The following is a 23,900-nucleotide window of genomic DNA, read 5'->3' as shown; positions in this document are numbered from 1 at the left end:
AAATGAATCCTCTACAAAAAGAATGATTCCTGGAAAGCAACAAATATGCAGGTTTTTATTCCTGACAAAATAAACGATTATTAACCAGTTTTTAACGGTTATTAACAGTCACATTTTCAAAAAATCCTTCCGTCAATAAAATGTTAGAAAATTGTGAAAACTGCTCAAGGTAGTCTGCAAAAGGCTTGTTTTGTCCAACCAAAATTCAAAGATATTCAGTTAATGATGATACAAAACAGCAGCAAATCCTATTTTTTCTGGCTGTGAGAACAAATATTATTCAGCTTGATTATGATTTGTCAATGAATAAATATCAACCAGCTGATTACTGAGGATTCGGAGTATTTCAGTGTCAGTACTTCTACAACCAGTGAGTATCTAACTACAACAACATTACTTACAATTTTCAGGTCTTTGTGCTCGGGGCTAAAGCTGCCATAAAGACACAGAGGTCATGTCCTCAGCAATAATTCTGAGAATTTGGGGGGTTGAATGACATAAAGAGGAGTTTAAATCCTGCAATAACTCACATACTGCAGCTGTGGGTTTGTCTGATGTTGATTTTGATCATAAAATAATGTCAAATTTGACAGTTTTTAAATAAAAAATATGAAATTAATAGCGAAAATTCTATATCTGTAAATGAGTGTAGACATTTAAAAGGGAATTTAGGGTGATACAAACGTAACTGAACAGTTTAAAAAAAAAGTTTTGTTGGTGACTGGTCAGCAGTTTCTAAGGTGGGCGGGGCTCTGCTGGGAGAATATCAACAAATAAACACGTTAGAGCATTTTAATGTTGGTCTTTGTCAATACAAAGCCAATTTAAGACACTACTGGGTTAGATTAGTAGTACTGCACTGCACCATTTTGTGTCAGATAAATGCAGTGGAGTAAATAAATACAATATTTGCCTCTGAATTGTGGAGCGGAAGCATGAAGCAGCAGAGGATGGAAATACTGAAGTAAAGTACGTTAAAATTGGACATTTGGGACACAATCTTCTGTCAGCTTTGCTTGATAACTGTCTTAAACAATGGATTGCTAAACATGTTGCCAATTAATTATCCATCAATCGTCTATTCATCAGCAATCACTTGATGAATTAGTTCCTCCTCGTCTGAAGGTGATAATCTGTGAATCATCTGGCATCTACACAGACAGTGAGAGCAAGAAAAAAAAAAAGGCAGAGGGCTGTATTTCTGTGTGTTCGTCCTTACCTCTTGAAAGCCTCTGTGGGATTCCTCTCACACTCTCCAGGCTGCAAAGTGCTCTGCACAGCTGGGTCGCGCACCTTCTCCTCGTATCCCGGCACCAGCCCGCTGCGGCAGATCTGAGCCACCAGACCTCGGATGAACCCGCCGACGCACAGCGTGTCCGAGTCGTCCGCCCGGCAGAAGTGGAAAGCCAGACTCTGCTGGTGCAGACCCCGGTGTGTTCCCTGGGCCGACGTGGGCCACAACAGCTCCGTGCACACTGCGGTTTTCCCGCTTCCTGGACCCCCCACGAGCAACACCCCCCAGGAGGTACCTGACTTGGCGGATCCTGATGTCAAGGTGCCGGGGTTAGATGCACCCCCGCCGGGCGCCAGCGGGGGCTGCTTACTGGGAGTGCTGGTCACTCCATTGAGGTTGTTGGTTTTCTCCTGGAGGCAATGCTGAATCTTATGGAAGACCCACTCCCGGCAGTAAAAGCGCTTCCCCTGCAGCAAACTGGTTTGGGCCATTTTGATATAGTGCTGCTGTTCCACCTATTCCTCCTCTTCATAGGGGTCCCGTCATTCTGCCCCTCACATTGTCAACTCCAACAAAAGCCGACAGTAAATTCGAGCATCCATTCCGTCAGCTGAAAATGTGCCTCTCAGAAAAGCAGGTCGCAGTCCAGCCGTCCTTAGTGTTGATGTTAGGAAGAAGCCAGAGTGAATGCAACTTGAGGGAGAAGCAGACGGCAGGAAAAGCAGCCAAGCTACGGCGTGTTACAGAATATCTAGGTCAAAAATAAAAAAAAGGAAATCAAAATTGAGGCTCAAACCATAGATTTTCCACCAACTTTTTCCACAGCTTTCCCACTGGTTGAACTGAGTGCTCCTTGTTATTATGAGTGTGTTGCTTTAGCATGGCGCTGGGCATGGCAGGGCACCCAGCTCTTGAGTGCATCCACTGGCAAACTCAAGCCACCGCCGCTTGATACAATTAGCCATGGGAGTTGCTGATATATTTCCGCTGATGCATTTCAGATGCTACCGGGGGTGACCAAGGCGCGTTTCCATTACATTAACATGGAAGAGGCTGCCAGTGCACACTCAGTTTCTCCAATAACATACCAAGCCTGGCTCCTTCCCTGGAAAACAGACACAGAAATAAAGGCTAAATTAAGACACGTTTCAAGTACAACTTCATGCTCATGCACAATTAACTATCTTACTAAAGGGGATGTTTGTTCAGACAGCCTTGGAGGGAGTTCAAAAGTGGGTTAAATACCTCCGATATGATGCACAATGTTGTCATGAAGGGTTAACTGTACTCCTGCAGCTACAAAAGGTGGGTATGTCGGGTTCTTTGCTGCTTTCATCCTCCACAAGCCACATCACTGCCTGCCTGCCTGCCCTGCAACTAAATTCTTGGCAGGGGTTCGTCCAGTTTCTCTAGTCTATCCACTGATCCCCCCCTTCCTTCCTATGTGGCTTTAAATCCCAAACAGTCCACATCCGTCCTGAGCTGTGAGAGGGGGGGAGGTTAGGTCCGAACGCGAGGAGGAGGACCCCCTTTTCCTGCGCTTACAGGGGTTGTTTACATGGGTGGAAACGGAAGGTATCCTCACCTTAGAGAAGGGGTTTAATAGCTTTTGAAGGTGACAGAAATGTTAGTTTAATCAGGAGCTGCGCCGATTTATAGATGATGAATCTCCAACTATTTTGCTAATCGATTATTAAGTTTGAGTCATTTTTTCAGAAAAAAAGGAAAGATTATCTGATTCAAGCATCTTAAATGTGAATATTTCCTGGTGTCTTTATTACTTCTATGAGAGTAAACTGGATATATTTGAGCTTTTTTTTGCCATTTTCTGACATTTTATATACCAAACAACTAATTGATTAATCAAGAAAATAATCAACAGATTGATCGACAATGAAAATGATCATTAGCTGCAGCCCCAGTGATAGGAAAACGATCTTTGGTGCCATAAAAACTTGGTTAAGAGAATAAAATCTGAGCTTTTCCTGATTTCTTTACGACTAACTGCAGTTTAACCACCTTTCTATTCATCCCCTCCATCACTGCCTACTACACCTCTTCTGTACTGGAGCAAATGCAAATATTACCCAGCCTCAACTGCCATGAAAACACTTTTGTACCGCTGCCAAATAACAAGGTTTAACACGGGCTGCGATACATTTGCACCTCTCTGGTGTGTCTTTGTCTCAATGTGAAATATATCTGTGCTCTGTTGTGTTTTGAGGCGATGAGGCGACAAATAATCTCTGAGAGCAAAACGACACGAATTCACTCCGGTGACTGAGAAAAAAGGCAGCACAAGTCTTTTGTATGGCCAGACAAACCTCACCCATTTCAGATGGGATACAATCTACACCTATGGGGGGGCTTTTTAAAAAAAAAAAAAGACCAGCTAACAGTTGCATGCTTTGGGGAGAAAGCCCCTGCAGGAGATACACGCTGAATGAAGCCTTTCTTGTTATTGCAGTCCAGAAAAACTGTCCCTTAAACTTCATTTGAGCCCATTGTGGAGCGTTTCACAGTTTCACCCGTCTCTCTCATCCCCAATCGGTCTCCCCCCTCCTCACCTCTTGCCGATTCCTCTTGGTGTTTTTTCGGAAGGGTCTGCTGTGTCCGTGGAGTCCACACACCCTTCGTGTCCACGTTAAAAGCCTCCAGTTGAACCAGTCGACCGTTTCCTCCGCTGGGATTCAAAGCTTCAGGTCGTGCATTTGAGCGACGTTCACGTCTTTCTTTGAGTCGGTGTGTTGTGTCGGTTGTCGGCTCCTCCTGCTGCCCGACAGACACAGCTCCACAGTGAGAGAGCCGACTGACTCTCCGCCTCCAAACACTCTACATCTCTCCCCACTGCATGCAGAACACACGCCAATCAATGAGCGGCGCAAGGCATTGTGGGACATTGAGTTTTACCCTCTGGTCGCCATTAGAATAACTATAATGACTTGTCCCAGGTAGAAAGTGTGAAAATAATTGCCAATTACTTGTTATTTTCCAATAAAATCACACATACAAACATAGCACAGCTTTTCAGGGTAGATATTATCTATATATTGTCAGATAGTATGATAAAGATGATAAAGATACATCTATAACTTATATTTTTGACCCTTGACTTGGTGAAAATCACTTGGCCTTAAACTTGTTTCTGCAATTTAAAATAATTTAACCACCATTATCTTTTTCTTTCAACCAGCAGTATGTCTCTCTCTCTCTCTCTCTCTCTCTCTCCATATATATATATATTTATATATATATATATAGATAGATAGATAGATAGATAGATAGATAGATATTTAGATAGATAGATAGATAGATAGATAGATAGATAGATACATGATAGATAGATAGATATTTAGATAGATAGATAGATAGATAGATATTTAGATAGATAGATAGATAGATAGATAGATAGATAGATAGATAGATAGATAGATAGATAGATAGATAGATAGATAGATAGATGGATAGATAGATAGATAGATAGATAGATAGATAGATAGATATTTAGATAGATAGATAGATAGATAGATAGATATTTAGATAGATAGATAGATAGATAGATAGATAGATAGATAGATACATGATAGATATTTAGATAGATAGATAGATAGATAGATAGATACATGATAGATAGATAGATATTTAGATAGATAGATAGATAGATAGATACATGATAGATAGATAGATAGATAGATAGATCGATAGATGATAGATAGAAAGATAGATAGATAGATAGATAGATAGATAGATAGATAGATAGATAGATAGTTAGATGATAGATATATAGATAGATTGATAGTTAGATGATAGATATATAGATATATAGATATATAGATATATAGATAGATTGATAGTTAGATGATAGATAGATAGATAGATAGATAGATAGATAGATAGATAGATAGATAGATAGATAGATAGATAGATAGATAGATATCATCATCTGTTATCATCAGCACTGTGATATCATTCATTTTCTGTTGGTGAAGTTTGGCATAATTCAAGTTTGTGGGAGCCCCGAGATCCCAAACTGATTTGAAGGGATGTTGTTTACACCCACGACTGGCGGTCAAGCTCATGCACCAACCTCAGACGGGGTGCACACTAACACTTTTAGCTTAGCAGCTACAGTAAAGATTGTGGCTTAAAAAGGGTGTAAATATTTTTTTTTTCAATTCAGTTTGGGATCTCAGGGGTTCCATCTCTTGTTGTACTGTCTGATATGACAGATATATGATACTGGCTAAGATGATATTTAAAGGCAAAATGATCAAGAAGGAAAACAAGTGCAACTACACTTACAATCGTTTTTAATTTAGTTGTCTTTTTAACACAAAGTGCAAAAAACAAATTATTATCAAAGTTATTTACCAAAGACTAAATGTTTCCTGAAATATGAAGTTATACATTTTTCAAGTTCATTTCCAAAAAACTATACAAAGCTTTTCTAAAAAAAAAATTAAAAAAAGAATAAAAGACCAGTTTTATAGATTTTTCCCTTGAGAGCACAATAAAAAACATGATATAGGAAAATAAATCAAAACAGAGATATCTATTATTGCCAATGAACCCTTCATATGTAGCCCACCCCTGTCCTTGTCCCCGCACAGTCTCAATTAACATATAAAATCCTGCCATAAAATAATGGCGTGACGCAGCATCAAAACAGAAATTTAAACACTAGATGACTGAGAAGAACAAGGTAAGGACCTAACATCTGGTTATTGAGATTGTGTGTTTATGTGTCACAGTTGTAACACACATGTTGTTACTCCCTGCATTAAAGTATTGGTTGCAAATGTTAGATTTATGCTTAGAAAACCTGTATTACAAGCTTCTCCATCTGTGATTGAATGATGCTTTTTATATACTCTTTTGGAGTTGGCATGCGATGCACTAGTTTCATCTTTAAAAACATTTGGTTGAAGTTGTTGGCTCCCTGATTTCATTCTGCCTGAGGCTTTTAATTTTTTAGGCGATCCTGTGAATTTCCAACATCTGTTAAAGGTTGTTGATGACTGAGTTCAGACAGCACTGGGGAGTGATAATACAACACTGGACAGTTAAGCAAAAACCTACTCGTCAATGATATCTTTTACTCAACAGAACTTCTTACAGAAAGTTAGCATTTAAGCCCTGGCTATTAATACATCCCCTAATACTGTATGCATACTGTGTTATTTATGTTTATGGATCTGCTGGAAAATAATGAATATAGCATTAATTGGAAATAAAAACAATCCCAGGTAGGTTCCATGCTCCAACTGTTATCTCAGATGTGTTTCCTACCAGGTGACACTCCAGATGTTGTCATTGTTAGCAAGCAGCAAGCAGGTGTGTGTTTTGGAATTAGATTTTACTTTTGACGATCATTTGAGGAGGCTTTCCACTGTCTTGCAGCCTGAATATGAAAGCTGATCATCCGTATTTTTATTTGGCAGTCACTGAATAATGTCGACAGGTTGGTGCTGATTTGAATGGAAACACTTTGACTAGTCTGTGTTTCAGCTGCAGAACAAAATTACATTTGTTAAATAAGTCACTTTAAAATCAAATGTGCAGGGGAGCAAGTTGAAGCAGCAATGTGAGATTTCTAAAAAAGTTTTTTTCCTCCTTCCAGCAGGGATGCACATGGAGCTTGCAGGTTGGAGTGTTTTGATCTAACTTGAAGCTGCTGATGTTACAACTTATTTATCACTCCCTGAAGATTTCCTACAGGGACTTTTTCTTTGAGGTGTACCTGCAGTAGGATGTAATAACTCAGTGTTTCCGTCCGATTCTGTCAGTGCTCACTTGGAGATAACGCAGTCTTGTGCTGGAGTCAATTTCCACTTCAGATTGTGTTTCCTATAGTGCTACCCTATGTGTTTGGGGTTTTAAAGAAGGAGTTAGGGCTGAGATTTGGTTAAGGTTAATGTCAGGGCATACACAAATCGATGCGGAGACATTTTTGAGACTGACACAACACCTGATTTAAAACGACAAAAGAAGTCATCTGAGACAAAAAAAAAGAGAGGGAAAACGTGTATCAGTCCACCCTGTCTCCTGGACATTATCATTTTCAACAGCAAAAACCTTTAAAAGGAAACATTACACCACCTGGATTCGATTTTCTATTAACATATTGAAGACATGCTGTGCATTAACTTATCTGGCAAGCTGCAAACGAAACAGTAAAATGTTTCCAGCCAAAATATTTGATCCGGTAATATAAGTTTGCACAACAGTATTGTTACACTGTATATAGTAATGTTAAGGCACTCACAACACTTAGTTAAGGTTAGGGAAAGATCGTGAACCTGTTTATTGACATTTAAAGGTGACATATTATGCTCATTTCTGCTTGTTGACATGGTTCCTTGATGTCTAAATGGAATGATAGTAACATGCTTTGGTCGAAAAAAACGAAGGATTGAGCACAGCAGGGGTGTTTACACACCAGTTTCACAGCCCTGCTCTAAGCGGCCGGTTTGAGTGCCTTTCCCTTTAATGCTAATGAGCTACTGCGTGCGCCGTCCACCTCTTCCTGCCGGGCGGAAGACGTGAGGACGGCATCGCGTGACCATGGCAACGAGCTATACACATTTGCGAAGCAACTTTTCTGTGTCCATGCCTGCATATAACTGATAGTAGCACAGCAGACATGTAGCAGCTAACCCCTGTCTCCGGCTCCAAGACAAAGTAGTGATTGCTTTACTGCAGGTAACGTGCAGGTCACTGTCCTTTAGCACAACATGCTAATGAATTAACGTAGCTCACCGTCCGCTAACAACCGAGACATTTCACCCCGTCTCCTCTGCGTGTTCACGGCGGAACAGCAGCTCACTGTCCGCGAACAACCGAGACATTTCACCCCGTCTCCTCTGCTTGTTCACGGCCGAGCAGTGGTTCACTGGCCGGTTAGAAGCAATAAAATCTCAATTTCCTAATTCATTTTCTCAATTCACTGTCATGTTTTAAAAGAGTCATGAGATGACAAATTAACGTTTGGTAACATTAACATTATCGTGAATACTACGGCCAGTAAGCCCAACGTTGATAACTTAGTTCAGCCTCATATTTACATCGACGGTTAGCGTTAGCGTTAGCTCATGTGCTAAACGGCCAAAGTAACACAAACTACACTGTTTTTTAAATACTTACAGTTCCATCATTGACAGTGGGTATGGATCCATCTTTTAAGGGACAATCTTGTTGCCAGTCCAGCGTCCAGTCCTGACCTGGTTGCTGAAGCAGTCCGGCGTGAAGTGACTGGCACAGACCATAACGCTTTTGCTCACTGAAGCTGGGACGTTTCCCTGATAAATAAAATGTAGCCACTTCGCTCTGATATCCTCTTTGGTAGGGAGGCGATGTAGCGAAACAGGAGGATCCGTGCATCCGACGACAGAGCAGCAGTGCTCGGCTTTCGGGTTGTACATGGTAGCGGTCAGGCTGTCGCGTACATGTTAAGCGAGAACGAGAAAATGGCGGATCCTCGTCCAGGTAGCTGGCGTAGTGTGGGAGGAGATAGCCAGCGCGAGGACTGGAGTATGCAAAAGACCGGATTGTGACGTCACAATCCGGTCGAAATCCAAACGGCTCGTTTAGAGACCCAATCCCTGACTCCGGCAGATACTAAATATTGACTTAGTTGTCGAAAAATCATGCTTAAGGGGTGGGGAGGCACTCCGGATACGCAAATATACATACTAAAGCAAGGAAAAAGTGAGTTTTGCATAATATGTCCCCTTTAACACAGCAAAACCAAAATCTTTCGAGTTGCCCAGTTGACGTCATATGGCACTGAAACATGGGGGACGAAAGTGAACATTGGGTTGATGGTGAGAAACTTTTACCTAAGTTGTTATTGTATAGTCATTGTGTCATTTCCTTTGCTCTTCTTTGTCACTCAAAGCTGTCAACATGTTGTTTAAACCCTCCGAGTGATAAAATGCAAAACAACTCGTCTTTGGCATCCATGTTGCTCGACATTCCAACATAATGCGCATGAACACACCAAAGTCGGAAGAATGACTTCCCAACTCTGGAAATGGGACCATCAGAGGAGCACTTGAATGCAGCATACAGTATAACAGCATCTACATACACTGACCTCTTGAGGAGTTGCCATTGTTGTTTTCAAACAAGCAGCCACTTCATTCACTCTAAGCTGTAGTGTCAGTAGTTTCTCATAGGATCCTGATTGGTTCAACGCCTGTGTGTCCAGCCACAGAAGTATGGCAAGATGGATTTAGAAGATCACATCTCGCAAATCCAGCTGCCTCACAAAATAACAGGTTCACTGCTTGTCAATTACTCATCCATAAATCATTCAAAATGTATTTAAGAATTTGCAACATTAAAGTGTATGAATGGTGCTGTATTGGTACCTTACTGTACTTCGTGCCCTGTCTTATAGAGACTTGGTTTATAATCTAATTTCATTGTGCTTACATGGTGGATGTTTGTAAATAATGGGCCCCAAACAGATCAATCTGGCCATGATATGTAGTATATGAGTATACGTCAGTACAGCACAGTACATGTTGTCACTAAAACAAGCATTTCATCATTTCCATGTTTGAAAAATGTGAACAATTTAAAAGTTATAATAGCAAAGAGAAACTTTAAGCCAAACACTATATGTGTGAAAACTCTGCAGTAATGAGCCTAACTTTGATAAAGTCCCTATAAACCGTCATTAAGTTGTTACTGAGTTCCGCAGACATATTAGAAGTCCCTATTGTAATAATGTAGGAAAGTTCTAATGATCTTTTTGTTAGGTTTATCGAAGAGCAAAATAAGCACTCCATGGAGATAATAACAGAGTTGGAAAAAGAGCACTATTACAACAGTAGGAAGCCGGCTGATTGGGGAAAACAAAACAGTCTCTCTACTTCCCAGCTGTCCGCCATCAGTTCTGCAACAAATCAAGCCTGAGTCCCTGCAGAGCTTTTAAAACGGTAAATATTACATCAAGGACTCACATTATTGAGCACTTTTTCAACTTCCTTCAAGTCCTTCACTGGTGTTGGTGTTCTGTCTGATGTGTAACCTGTTGTGTTGGTGTTACCCTGCAGAGCGTGGTGCGTGGAGGTGCCCCCTGTGGATGCAGAGAGGAGATAAACAAATCTATATATTGAACTGCCCTCCAGGGTAATCACAAACACTCATCGACCTTACATGATACTTGTACTTGTAGCTAATGCCTGCTCCTCAGCAAATAAACCAGAGAAGGACATGAAGAAGATGAACTGTCCAGGTCTTAAATTTCACCTCTGACTCCAGGTTATAGGGATGCAACTGATCATTATTGTCAATATTTTTGATCTATAAATGACCTTTCAATTGAAGGTTAACAGCTTTGACACTTTTCACCTAAGAAACAGTTTGAGATCCAAACATCTCAATCATACAGTGAGGGGTCTATTTTCTGAGACAGTCCAGCTTTAGTAGTTGCTGCTCTCAACATCTCATGTCTGGTAGTAATTTCTTGGGAGAAATCCATTAGTGCTCTCATGAGTGATGCTCAATACATCTCTTGTTTGTGTCCATGTGGAGTTCAGGATTTCCAATCTCTGACTAACCAATGAAACTGGCCCTGAAGAGGCAGTTCTCCAGAAAAACAGTTCCTCCACAGTTTCAAATGCGATTTCAAAAGAATTTGGTAGCCAACAATTGTGATGACCATTTTAATGTTAACTTCTTCTTTATGACAGGTATTTATGCATTCGTTCTCTCATCTCATCTCATTATCTGCTGCTTTTTCCGTGAGGGTTGCGGGGATGTTACTGCCTTATCCCCCTTTCAGGGTGTTGCGGGCGTTACTGGAGCCAATCCCAGTTTCTCTATGGGCGAAGGCCAGGGTACACCCCTGGACGAGTCACCAGCTCATCACAGGGCCCTTTCTGATGGCAGAGGCCACTTGGGGTGCCATCTGCACATCAGGAGCAATTTTGGGGTTCAGTATCTTGCTCAAGGATACTTCGACATGTAGCTCAGTTCCGCCCAGGGGAGCTGGGATTTGAACCAGCGACCTTCTGATCACTAGTTACCTGCTCTACCCACTGAGCTACAGCGCCCGCATTTGTTCTACCTTTATTTAAATCTTGAAAAAAATCAAGTGCTGAAAATGATAAGAAACTGCAAGCAAATGAACATGACGAAACACAAAAAAAACCCCAAAGTAAATAAAAGGTATAACTGTATCAAGTTTAAATGTACGTTGAAAATGTTCCAAGTGTATGGAGCACTGAAACTGAAAGCAGGGACTCCAAGCATTATATAATCACTATGTTTCTCACTATTTGACTTCCCACCTCCATTTGGAAATAAAGCAGCCACAAGGGCCACCATGTTGATCAGAGTCTCACCTACAGAAGCTCAAACTTTATCAGCAACGTCACAGTATTGCCTACAATGACAAAATGTAACATTTGTCATGATGGATTCTGCTTTGGTACCACTGCCAAGGAGGTCCGTTTGTTGGTTGGTTGGTTTGTCAGCTGGATTATACGTAAACTACCGAACAGATTTCCATGAAACTTGGATGGAGGCTGGGTCTCAACCCAGAACAGTCCCCATTAAATTATGTTGCGGATCCGGACAGATCCAGAAATGTTTTCTCACTTTCTTTAACATAGTGAAAATAGGGGTTTTTTCAACATTTTTGTTAATGTCTCAGGGATATTGATGAAAAAATCAGGCGCATTTATGTGGCTTGTATCGACAGTGTGATGTGGATCCAAATAAAAATGCTGATCTAGTGGATTGAAATATGTTTTATGAGCCTTGGAAGAGGAGTGTGCCATTCTAGTTTTGAGTGAATTTGCAGGATGAGGTGAGACAAAGCACATAACATAAGGTGACCATGGGGGAATTGTAGTGTTTAAAGACATACTGCCATGATTACATTTTGGTCAGTGGGCAATTCTTAGCCATTCTAGGCTAAGACATCCCAAGACTGCCAAATAATGAATCCTGCCAACATTGGTGACCTACGCCATGTTACATTATCCAGTACTTGACCAAATACCTGCAAAACTAATGACATTCCCATCAGACTTAGTACTATGTGTTTGGTGCTAATTAGCAATTATTAGCATGCTTAACTAAGAAGGTAAACATGACATGCTAAACATCAACATTTAGCATTGTCATTGTGAGCATGTTAGCATTCTGACTCTTAGCCTTTAGCTCAACACACAGCTGTATATGGCTGCAATCAACAAATACTTTTAAAGTCAATTTTCTCAATTAATGGATTAGCTTTGGTCTAAAAAAATGATTAGAAAATTGTGAAAAATGTTGATCAGTGTTTCCCCTCGCCCAAGATGATGTCCTCAAATGTCATATTTTGTTTATAATCAAAAGAACTTCACTATATTGTCATAAATGAGTAAAGGAAAAAGAAAATATTCACATTTAAGAAGCTGGAATCAGAGAATTTTGACATTTTTTCTCAAAGAAATTATCAAAATAATTGACAATGACTTTAATTGTTGACATATAATTGATGAATTGTTGCAGCTCTGTACCCAAGTACAGCTTCAGAGCTTCTAACAAGTTTGCAGACTCTTAGTCTTGTTTAAGTATTGGAAATGTTTAAGTATATGAAGAAGCGCGAGAACAACTGCCTTTATTACAATTTAGTCTCAAAGATAGTACAGGCATTCTCTCATACCGAATTGAACACAGACACACACAGTATGTGGCCGGTGCTTGGAGGGCTCAAACACGAGTACCCTCCAGTCCGCTGCCATTCCAGCATCAGAACCAAGTTACACACTCACTCCTCTCCACAGGAAAACTGAACCCGCATGCTGCTGTTTATTCCATTTTTTTTCACACCGAGATCGATGTGTACATCCTATTCCACCACACAAATTCACATAATTACAGTCATTTTTTTTGTCCTTTTGCTGAATAAATAGCAACTGGTGCAAGTAACAGTCCTCAGGAGGCTGGATCAGCAGGAGTCGCCATTATTGTTCTCTACTTTGTGTTCAGAAATATTCTCCACATTGTTATAAACAGTGTGATGACACACATTTGGTGATTGGGGTTTGGCTGGAAACACTAGGTTTGCTTTAGAAAATTGAGTCGGAGTGGTCCGTGTCTTCTCTGTTTAGTGTCTCTTCTTTCCTCTGACTTGGCTGCTGCTTCACAGTGCTGTAACAAGCTATGGTCGGCAGTTTTTGTTATTAAGCATGTTTGGCTCAAACTATGTTTTTATTTTTTTGGTTTTGTTGTTTTTTTGCTTTGATTGTCCCTCATTAGTTGGTTAATTAGCATAAAGGGCACGATTCTATGTTTGTGTTATTATTAACTTGTGTCCTTGTAATGTGCAACAGCTTTGGGGAAGATATCTGCTTATGCTCTTCACATTTATGCTCACGCTTTGAAAATCATGTTGCATCAGACATCTTCAAGCTCATATTTGCTCAGCACAAAAGGTTAATTGTTGACTGTGGTTAGCCAAGGTTAATGTTTCTTTATAAATAAAAGTTTGTATTGGCTGGTGCACATTGTTTACAGTGGCAGTGCCCAATAAATAAAGGCTACAGGTGCACAAAGGCAGAAACGACCATGGGGGGCAGGTAAAGGACGCTTTAAAGCTGACAGCTGAATAATGATGACTGAAACTTACAGATCTTATATATGACCTCCAAAAGTATGTTTGTTTCTGTATGTTTTGTTATAGATGTAAGTAACCCAGTGCTTATGGAACATTCACTCTGTTATGGTCTACTTTATAGCACGTTTTGGGTGTGTTTTTAACATATAATTGTGGACACTGCTCTTATGTGCTCATGATAAAGTCTGTCATACTTGGTGTATCATCCAATCGTTTTTCATCCAGGCAGTTAAAATGAGGACAGGTTGCTGTTTGCACATCCAGATCAATATTCAACATGTCCTCATGCCAATAAGACCATAAAAAGGTCGACTGCAGATGGAGCCCAAAACAACATATATACAACATAACGGTTACAATTTGGTTAGGTTTAGCTAACAAACCCACTTGGGTATAATTAAGTAAGCTACCTTAGTAACATAAAACATACATGACTTTGTTCAAGTAAGTTAACTCACTGATGACTTTTGGTTTCGCACAAGACACGAAAAACATTGTTGCTCTTACTGTTTATAACTTTACCTGATTTCCTCCTTTGCTCCCCTCATAATTACTATGGCCAGTGGAGGTCGCTGCCTGACAATGAACATGAAAATGGCTCGTAATAAGCTGCTCACATAGTCGACCCTAGACCCCAGGAAGAGCGGGAGGATTTTAAGCCAACTTTTGTCTTGGCCAAAACAGCGCAATTACAACATCATGTGATGTTAGCTTACATTGTGAAAGAAGCGGCTGTAAAACGATGGATCAAAGGAATGAATGGAGCTCTGCCTCATGCTGTATACAGATTTTAATTGTTGGATCCATGAGTCGACCTATATGGTCATTTTGAGGATGGGCTGCTAGATTAATGCCTGGTATTGTTTCAGATTGTACACTAACACTAAACATTCCTTCTTTTCATCCAACAAAAGAAGTCATAGCTGATTTAAGCAGCCATGCTTCGCCCAAATAAAATATGTATAATCTAAAATTGTTAAAATCATGGTTTAATTCAGAAACGATTTGATCAAATAATTTAAGCAACTGTTAATTTCCATTGTTTTGGGATTAGAACTTTTTTGTTATGTGTGATCGACACATAGTCGTAAAGTTCCAAACCCAACTATATGCAGGATAGAATATACAGTACAGTAAAGTAAAAGCTTAATGAATCTGAACACTGGATTATAACTCCCTAACTTTATTGGACTAGAAAAGCGTGGCCTCAGTGCTACCAGGTCTTAATGGCTGAAATGAGAAAAGTGGAGATGAAACACTTTCAATAAAAAAAAAAAAACAACAACAAAAAAATACACTTATAATAGAAGGTACAAAAAAATACAAAGAAAAAATATTCAAATATGTATATATTTCAAAAATATCTATTCTGTATCTATTATATCTAAATATCTATTTTATTTATGGGGGATGATATGAAAACGATGTAAGAGTTTCCACAGATCCTCCTGATTGGAAAATAACATTTAAAGGGAGGAAATTTACCTCCAAAATGGAGAAGTTACAGGATCACCAGGTACATCACTGAACTGAAAAATAACAGACCTTTCTCACAGCAGACATTTTGACTTATCATAGCAGTAAAAACACAGGTGACATAAATTTCCTTAACGATGGCTCAGCTCCATTAAATGTCCAAGTAATCCATGACTGTGAGCCAGCATGCACAAAAGGAAGGAATGCACTCGGTGTTAATCTTATTAATTACACCCATTAATTATATCTTCAGTTCAACAAACCAAAATATCCAAAATCCAGTGAATAACGAACCATGTAGGACACACGGGAGATAGGAATGTGTGTGTGCATACATATGAGAGATGAGTGTTTGTGTCCCGACATGGCATTTCATTTGATGTAGTGCAGCTGACACTAGAATGAGGTGAGGTTTTTTTCAAATTCAGCCGCCACCTCTCAAAATGTCCACAAACGTCCCCGCAGAACAAACTCTACGTCATATGATGGGAATGACTTCTACACAATGACAAGCAAAATCAATATTGCACCACCCGGAATGATAATGTGCTAATAATGAACAATGTGGATGCTGACCGTGATAACTCATGCAACAGCACTTCACTCAGTCTCTGAATAGAGGCTGAGTAATACATAATTGGCAATCATGGAACCCGAAGCTACAGGCCTGTAAGCACTAATTTGCAATCACAGGACGGGGCAACGCTGCCTCTCCAACCGTTTTCTTTCTGCGTGTGTGCCCCAAGTGTGCATAAATATATATGTGAGAATTTGTGTGTGTGCTCATGAGCCACAAAGTGCAGAAATAATTCAGATGCATGATCAATTTCTCTTACTGTGGGCAATGATAAGCTGTGCTGAAACAGATGAAACCTGGCATGTACCTTAGTAGCATTCACAGCTGATTAGCGTGTCCATTTATTTATAGAGTAATATTTCACTGAAGTGATTTGTGGCGGCACACACTCCATTCATAAACCACTGCTCTGATCTGCTTAGAGGCAATGCAATGCTTTGAACGTCACCCAGCCACCAAAAATTATCTCACCAAATTATTTTTTATCTATAATTGAGTCCTTAAAGTTTAATTGTCTTAAACAGGTGAAAAAAAGCTACCAGTGCAAAACGTTTTAGCATCTTTCATTATGTTGTTTTGAGTTTATGGTCTGCAACTCCACTGGACTCTACTCTTACCTCTCTCATCAGCAAAAAAGGTAAAAAATTACAGTGTACATGTACCATTGTTGAGCATTTAGCTGCTAAAGTGCCAAGAATTTTTCTGAGGAGTAGGTCGAGACCAAGACAGAGCTAAAAAGTGAGTGAATATTGGATTCATCATGGGACCAAAAATGACTAAATGAATGAAGCTGAATGTGTTAATGGCGGGCAACTAACAAATTCACCATATTAACTTACTGTGTGTTTACAGCTTGATTCTGCTGCTCCCGAGTGGCCAAAAAAATCTGTTAAAGGACTTGGGGCAGGATCAAGAAATAAGACTCAATAGTGACACGACGGCCGTTGCGGCTGTTAGGGTAACTGCAGCCATCAGACAAGCCAGCGCGGTAGCAGGCATTAACTCTTCACAGCAGTGCAGCTGATGCCTTATCCCCTACACACATGAAGCAGCCGGCTCGCTGTGTGTAGCGACACACAAGCGCGGTAATTTACCGTTACGGTTGATGCAGTCTGAAAGGCACAGGCGAAAGCAAAGACGGCATATTGGGGGACAGAAATATCATCTCTGATACGGGATTGCTGTGTGTTAGCGGCTAATGTTGCTACACAGACACAAACAAACCGTTAGCCTGTGGCTACATCTAGCTACTAACGTCACCTCCCAGATAACAGGTTGGGCTTTCAGTCCCATATATAAAGGGACATATTTCTAACTATTCAGTTTCAGACTAAAGGACCGTGGAAAATGCGGTCTGTAACTATTCAGTGTTACACAGCGGTGGACCAAGTTACATGTTTGCAGCTAACGCTACTTTGCACGTTAGGTCACTCCGAGTCCTCGTGATCTCATATGATTTTCAAATCAAGCTCTAAACATGACCTGTAATGTTTTCTCACCTGGTTACTAGGAAATGAGCCATGTCAGCATCTGTTTTCAGTCCCAATTCAAGCTGAAGCTGCCTCCATGAGCCGAACGCGTATCCGATGTGTATTCGGGTGCCAGCCCGGCTTTGGTTGTAATGTCGTTTCGACTCACGACATGCCGCTGATAAAACCTTTGTTTTCTTCTTAGTATGACTTTTTAGTGGACTTTGTGTGGTGGTGGGTCATTTGCTGGCCGTAGCAGAATCCATTACTACCCAAACACTAGTTTGGGTCCACTGCGCTTGTCTTCTTCGCGTATCCAAGGACGCGCATTCAGTGTCATCTGACGTCACGTCCACAGGACTGCGCAAGAAATTCGGACAACGAATTATGCAGCACACAGCCTGTTCAAGGCAATGGAGAGATACGTGGGTGGGCTCATTCTTTATGGTTTTGAACGCTTCATCACCCATTAGCATTAAAAAACTTAAAATGCATGTTTATTTTTTCACAAATCCTGCCCCAAGTTCCTTTAATGCAAGTTTAAGCCTGTTGAAATAAATAAAATCAGTTTTTGTTTTATCCTTCTTAATTTTTACTCCTTTTTGATTCAGGGTGCTCACACTCGTCAGGAAAATTTGAGACACAAGTTCATTTCTACAGAACTCAAAAAAGAGTTTGCTTACACATTATTAACATCTTGTGCTGTTTAATGAATAACTTGTGTGCATGAATAGAATATTTTGTGCTCTCAAATTAGTTAATTTGTGTGCAAAAATAAATAAGTTAATATCTAGATTTTGGAATTTGTCCTGTTTAACACAGTTGTGTTGTCACATACATATCAAACTTATGCTAAGGTGTCAGTAATACAATTTATGTTCTGTGCATGATTAATTACCTTGACATGAATTATTTAATTCAACAGCACAAATGATGAATTTCCTCATTTCACCTAAATATCTAAAGCCGAGTTCACAGAACAAGATTTTAGCCCTGGTTTCGACTTGTAGATGCTGCTTTTGGAGCCAACAAAAAGCCCCAGATCAGAGGCAAACCAGTGCTCGCTCCAATGTGTGACGATCGCTGTCTGAACTGTTCAAAGACGCGTACGAGGAGCAGAACGCAGACGGGTCCGGAAGCCATGAAGGGACTACAGCCAATGAAGGCAGACACTCGTCTCCCTTCTCCCACTCTCCTCTGCTGTCATCCGCAGTAGCTCTCTGAACAAAGTCTTATCATGCATCTATGTGTACGGAGCGAGCACAATAACAGCTTATCATTTCCATCACAATACACACTCACACACACACACACACACACACACTCACACAAGCTTTTCAGCATTTGTAACTGTCTCGTTTTTTGCTGAATCACAATACAAGCAGGAAGCTAATCGTTTTTATTCCAAAAATATTTATTTACCTTCAATTCTATCTGAGAAAAAGAGTCCTTGCTGTCTGAGCATCCTAATACATCCTCTCACACATTCTTGTATTTTGCTGCAGCATCACAAGTCTGGTCATTCCAGTGTCACGTGTGACCCCGTTACTGATCAGTCATGCAGTGTGCAAACCACCAAGACTGCTCAAAAAGGATTACAAGACAGAAAGTTGTGCAGTGTGGCCGAGGCAGAAGGACCGTAACTTTGTTAATTAAGTACAAATGACAAACAGTTTCTTCGGCTCTTAGAGCTGAAATGTAGACAGAAATGACAATAGAATTGAGATTTTTTACAGTGTAGAGAAAATCAATGACTTGCGTTTATAAAGATTTGAACACAATTTGTCTTGTCCCAACATTTGTGTCTGATAACATTCAGTAAATGCAGCTTGACAGGCTTGAAATTAGGTAGTTATTTTCTATTTTGTTTTTAATGTAGGTGTTTTCATTTTACTGATTTCCCTGTCCTGAAATATCTCCCTCTTTTTTGTTTCCTTTTCTACTCGCTCATGTCAGTTTTCAGATTATGTTTTCTTTCTATGACGGCTGTAGAGCCCAAAGCCCTTTGAAGAAAATAGAGATTTTCCTCTTTTTTCTTCTGTCAGATTGGACAAGTCTTCCCTGCTCCGTATCCGCAGGCCTGTACACAAACAGTTGACAGGGAAACTGCGTGATTCAGATGAGTGACCCCTCGGAAAATGAGGGAGCAGGCCTGGCAGTTTCAAGGCTACTGAGCTGCATGACGTCTGAAAGCAGAAAATGATGTTGTGTTTCACAGCAGCACAGCTTTTCTCAGATCAGAGAGATATGGTTAGAAATATGTCAGGAGTTTGGAAGCATATTCACATATTTACTTTAGGGGGAGAACGTGATATGTCTGCTCGGAAGTGGTTCAGTGAAATTAAATCCTGAAACGAATAAGACTACATTGAAAAAAAGCCAAAACATTTCATGGCAGAGCAGTTTGATTTAAGATTAATAAATCAAAGTTTTTCCTGCCTCAGTGACTCAGATGACACATTTTTTAATTCTTCTGTGAGCTCACAGTCGATAAAAACACCTTCAAGGATCAACATGTCGATATTTGGAAGTAAATCACTACCTTGAGCTGTTGTGATCGAACATCTGGCGCCCTTCATGAAGGTAAGGAGGCTAATTGATTTGATGGGAGTCAAAGGTCAAACTGGAGCCAGTCTGAAGTGAAAGAGGATGTTCAGCGTACAAAGTGATTGACTTGAACAACAGAGACCACAATTAACTGTCTCCTATCAACAGTCAGCAATGAGTTCTCTGCCACCAACTTTTTCTGAAACGAGTATTTTTAGTTCCCTAAACTTAAGGAAGCAATAACAAGAAGCAGCTGTAAACACAGCATTGACATATTATCAATTAAATGTTGTCTGTTCTCTGTTTGGTGCTGAACAGGTAATGTACAGTTTAAAGCTTTTTTTGCTTAAAATAGAAATGTTATTATTAAGAGCAGGGAGAGTGAAGTTCTAGCCAAAACAATGAGAACTTCAGAGTCTAGAGTGATCATTCTTTGTGGGTTCATCACAGGGAGTGCTTTCAAATTTGATCAATTTTCAAAACAGATTGCTTCAGCTGTAAACAGAGATAATGAGGCTGTCGATCAGAAATGTAACCCAATCACCAGAATAGACAACGGCAATGTACGTCTCTGCAAACCACGGATCAAAATTATATGTTGAAACTTTACATTTATTTATGTTTGATTTGATGTTGTGACAACACTGTGGTTGCCTGGTTAGGTTTAGGCACAAAAACCACCTGGTTAGGGTTAGGAAAAGATCATGTTTTGGCTTAAAATACCCTGTTAAAAATATCCAGTGGTGTCACACTTACAAATGTGAAACAGCCATTTCACCTTGCACTCAAGTAACCAAAATCAGCTCATATACATGCAATTTTAACGTGATACGTAATGTAGTGTAGAATCTTGATATGATATGAAATGTACAGATTTAACATAATAGTGGTGGCTTTTGGAAAATGAAAAGAATCATTCAATTGAAATGTATTAAGTATCAGGATATAACACTGTAACATCTTTTTCCAAAGGAATCATCCCAACCCACTGGCACAGTTACAGTTTGAAGAATAATAAACAGGATTGTAAGGCCAACTGTTTTTCTGCTTATTTGGTGAGGCAGAGACTGATGCCTGGACTACACGAATACGATATATTCCTAAACGCACATTTTTCTGTCCAATTGGGCCTCTCAACCACACGAACACGGCGATTTCACCCACATAAACGGAGATATTTTTAAACGGATAAAAAAGTGGAGAAATAAAAAAATATCCGATTGAGTGGATCCGTGTAGCGATGTTAAACGGAGCTGGTGTTGACGCGATGACGTCAAGCGCCTAGCAACAAGCCGTTCGCACATGCGCATTGAAGCAAAATGGTTGTCAACAAAAATGGCCGACATGTACCGGGCTATCTATGTGTGCTTTGCACTTTTAGGTCTCATCTCAGCTCTACACATGAACGTACGTTGTTGCATCAACTGCACTCCACCGGTACGCAAAGGCGTCTGCTGCGCCCAATATTACTGGATAGCCCCAAGCGTCCACGGTTTAAAATCCGCCAGAAACGCCGGTTTTGGGTCAGACCAGCAAATGGTGGGACAATTTCGTGGCAGGGTTGATGAGGAGTGGAAATTAAACTTTCGCATGTCCAGGGCATCACTTGTTTCTTCGCCATAACTTCTTACCCTAACTGCCGCCGATTGACTGCTTCTTCTGGACCGTTTGACTGCGCATGCTCATAACGTTCTTCTTCTGTGGTATTTTACATTTTGCTAATCGCCACCTATCGGCCGGGCATGGCATTGCAGGCTTCAGAGGCGATCATTTTCATCATCTTCGAATGGACAGAGATATTTCTGTGGTGTGGACAGAGTTTTTTTTTTAAACGAGGACGAAAATATCCGCTTAAAAAAATATCCATATACGTGTAGTCCAGCCTGAGTCTTACATTTGGGAAACAGCTTCAGGGGATCATGTTTTGATATCTTGAAAGTAAATCACCACCTTAAGCAGCTGTGATCAAACATCTGCTGTCTTTGATTGATTTGATGGGAGTCAAAGGTCAACCTGAGGCCAATCTGAGGCTATCCACCTTCATCTTAGATTAAGGAAATAAGAAAAGAATAACCAAAAGAGAGAAACCAACCTATATTACTGAGTTGAAAGCTTCTATTTATCTTCTAAATTTTAACTTCTTCCCAAAAGACTTCCTCTAGATGCTACAAACTATAAAATCATTAAGCCAGATGTCTTTTATTGACTTTATTTCCTCTCTATGGGTCATGAACTCGTGTCCCTCTTCTCTAGAAACCGGTGTTAGCTCCTTCGCTACGGGCACGTCCAGCCCGGCAGACTGGAACTAACAACAACTCTCTGAAATATTTATGTCCCTGGAGAGAGAGAGGGTGTGTGTGTGTGTGTGTGTTTGTGTGGAAAAGGGGCAAAGCATAACATCCAAGCTAATGTGTGCACTACATTAAAGCAAAGATTCCTCTCTGTGTGGCTGCAGGCTGTTTCTTTCTCTGTCACTGTCAACATTATCCTGACCTTTCGTAAATACTGAGTTTGTCATGTGCACAAATTAGGATTTCTTGCTGATTTGCTCACCGATATCCAAAAAGCAACATAGCACTTTAGTTTAGTGGATTCTGAGATTTCTTTTTTCCCCGAACTTTTATGAGTCACAGTTGCAGTTAAAGAAATGTAATTAAACGATCCAAATGAAATACAGTAATAAAATGTTATGTTACGGTAATGTCACCACTGCAAAGTCAGATGAGGGGAGAAATACAAGCGGATAGATGATCAGACAGGTTGCAAATAAGCCAACAAGTTTAGACAGATTATAGAGTAAACCACTTTGTTTGATGGCAAAACAGAAAGTGAGCGAATGTGAAATGCCAGCGAGAATACCTCATGCATTCAGACCTACAACAGGCACATGTGTCAAAGTTAAACCAGGGAATCTGCTTGTGATGGATGTTTATGAACGGTTTGGGTGATAACTTTATTGTTTGCCTGCTTCAGTTTGTTTACAAGCTGTCTAATTGTCTGACTGCTTGTTATTGTGCCATGTCTGACTTATTTTTAGCGATGTCACTGCATTCTTAAATCCCAGCAATAAGCTGATGAGTATAGGCTGTGTTTTTGCTACTGAACAATGGCCGAAAATAACCCCCAGACTGCAATAAAACAGTGATGTCCTAGTCATGAAAGGACACTTTATTACAACAATAAAACAAGGACATGTTTCCTTTATTCTTTTCATTTTTGGCTGCACAGAATGGTCAGTCGGCTTGTTGGTCTACCACTTTGGTTGAGACTGAAATATCATGACGAATATTGCAAAGATTGTCATGGCCCCAGAAGATGAATCCTAACAACTCTCTGACTTTTCATCTAGCACCACCGTGAGGTTGCAGTTTGAAATGAACTACTGCATAACTTTCCCTCAGGATGAATTGTAATCACATCTGGCACCACCATTAGATGAAAATTAAATTGACTTTACTCAGTTTATGAGCAATTTCCTGCAAAAAATTGGACGAGCAACATGCTAACGCCTAGCTCAACAAGCTAACCTAAAAAATAAAAAGCAACAAAACTTAAAACATGGCAAAACGTATGACAATCCCATTAGCTTCAGCTACACTTTTGTAATTAGCGAATGTTAGCATGCTAACATGTGAAACAAATATGGTGAATCTAAATATTATACCTGCCAAATGTCAGCATGTTTGCATTGTCACAACAAATGTGTTAGCATGCTGCTGCTAGCTCAAAGCACCATTTAGCGCAGAGCTCCATCATTTCTAATGATGCTTTCATCAATAACGTTGCAAGTTGAAACACCAATTCAAAAACAAACCAACACAATTAATATTTCGATAAATGAACAAATAAAAGAGTTAATGAGCTGAATAAACTCTTCATCAACACATAAGTCCAGAACCTCAGCTGCTCTGAGCCAATGGTCTCACTAGGCCTCGGCTACTGTTTAAAATTCAACACAAAAATTCTCATTGTCAATTC

General features: G+C 40.1%; 1 protein-coding gene across 2 annotated transcripts in view; it reads right to left on the bottom strand.

Moving 5' to 3' along the window:
• Nucleotides 1-3,991, bottom strand: part of ankrd50 (ankyrin repeat domain 50) — a 41,865-nt gene extending 37,874 nt beyond the window's left edge. For both annotated transcript variants that reach the window (XM_073486892.1, XM_073486893.1), the window contains exons 1-2: nt 3,802-3,991; nt 1,220-2,339 (exon numbers count right to left, since the gene is read on the bottom strand). In XM_073486892.1, coding sequence (XP_073342993.1) covers nt 1,220-1,725 — 506 coding nt within the window. In that variant the 5' untranslated portion in view covers nt 1,726-2,339; nt 3,802-3,991. The remainder of the gene's footprint in view (nt 1-1,219; nt 2,340-3,801) is intronic.
• Nucleotides 3,992-23,900: the final 19,909 nt, after the last annotated feature.

This window comes from Pagrus major, chromosome 18 (assembly GCF_040436345.1).
Source record: "Pagrus major chromosome 18, Pma_NU_1.0".
Lineage (NCBI taxonomy): Eukaryota > Metazoa > Chordata > Actinopteri > Spariformes > Sparidae > Pagrus > Pagrus major.
The sequence above is the reverse complement of the archived record's forward strand: the minus strand, read 5'-3'. Positions and strand labels throughout refer to the sequence as shown.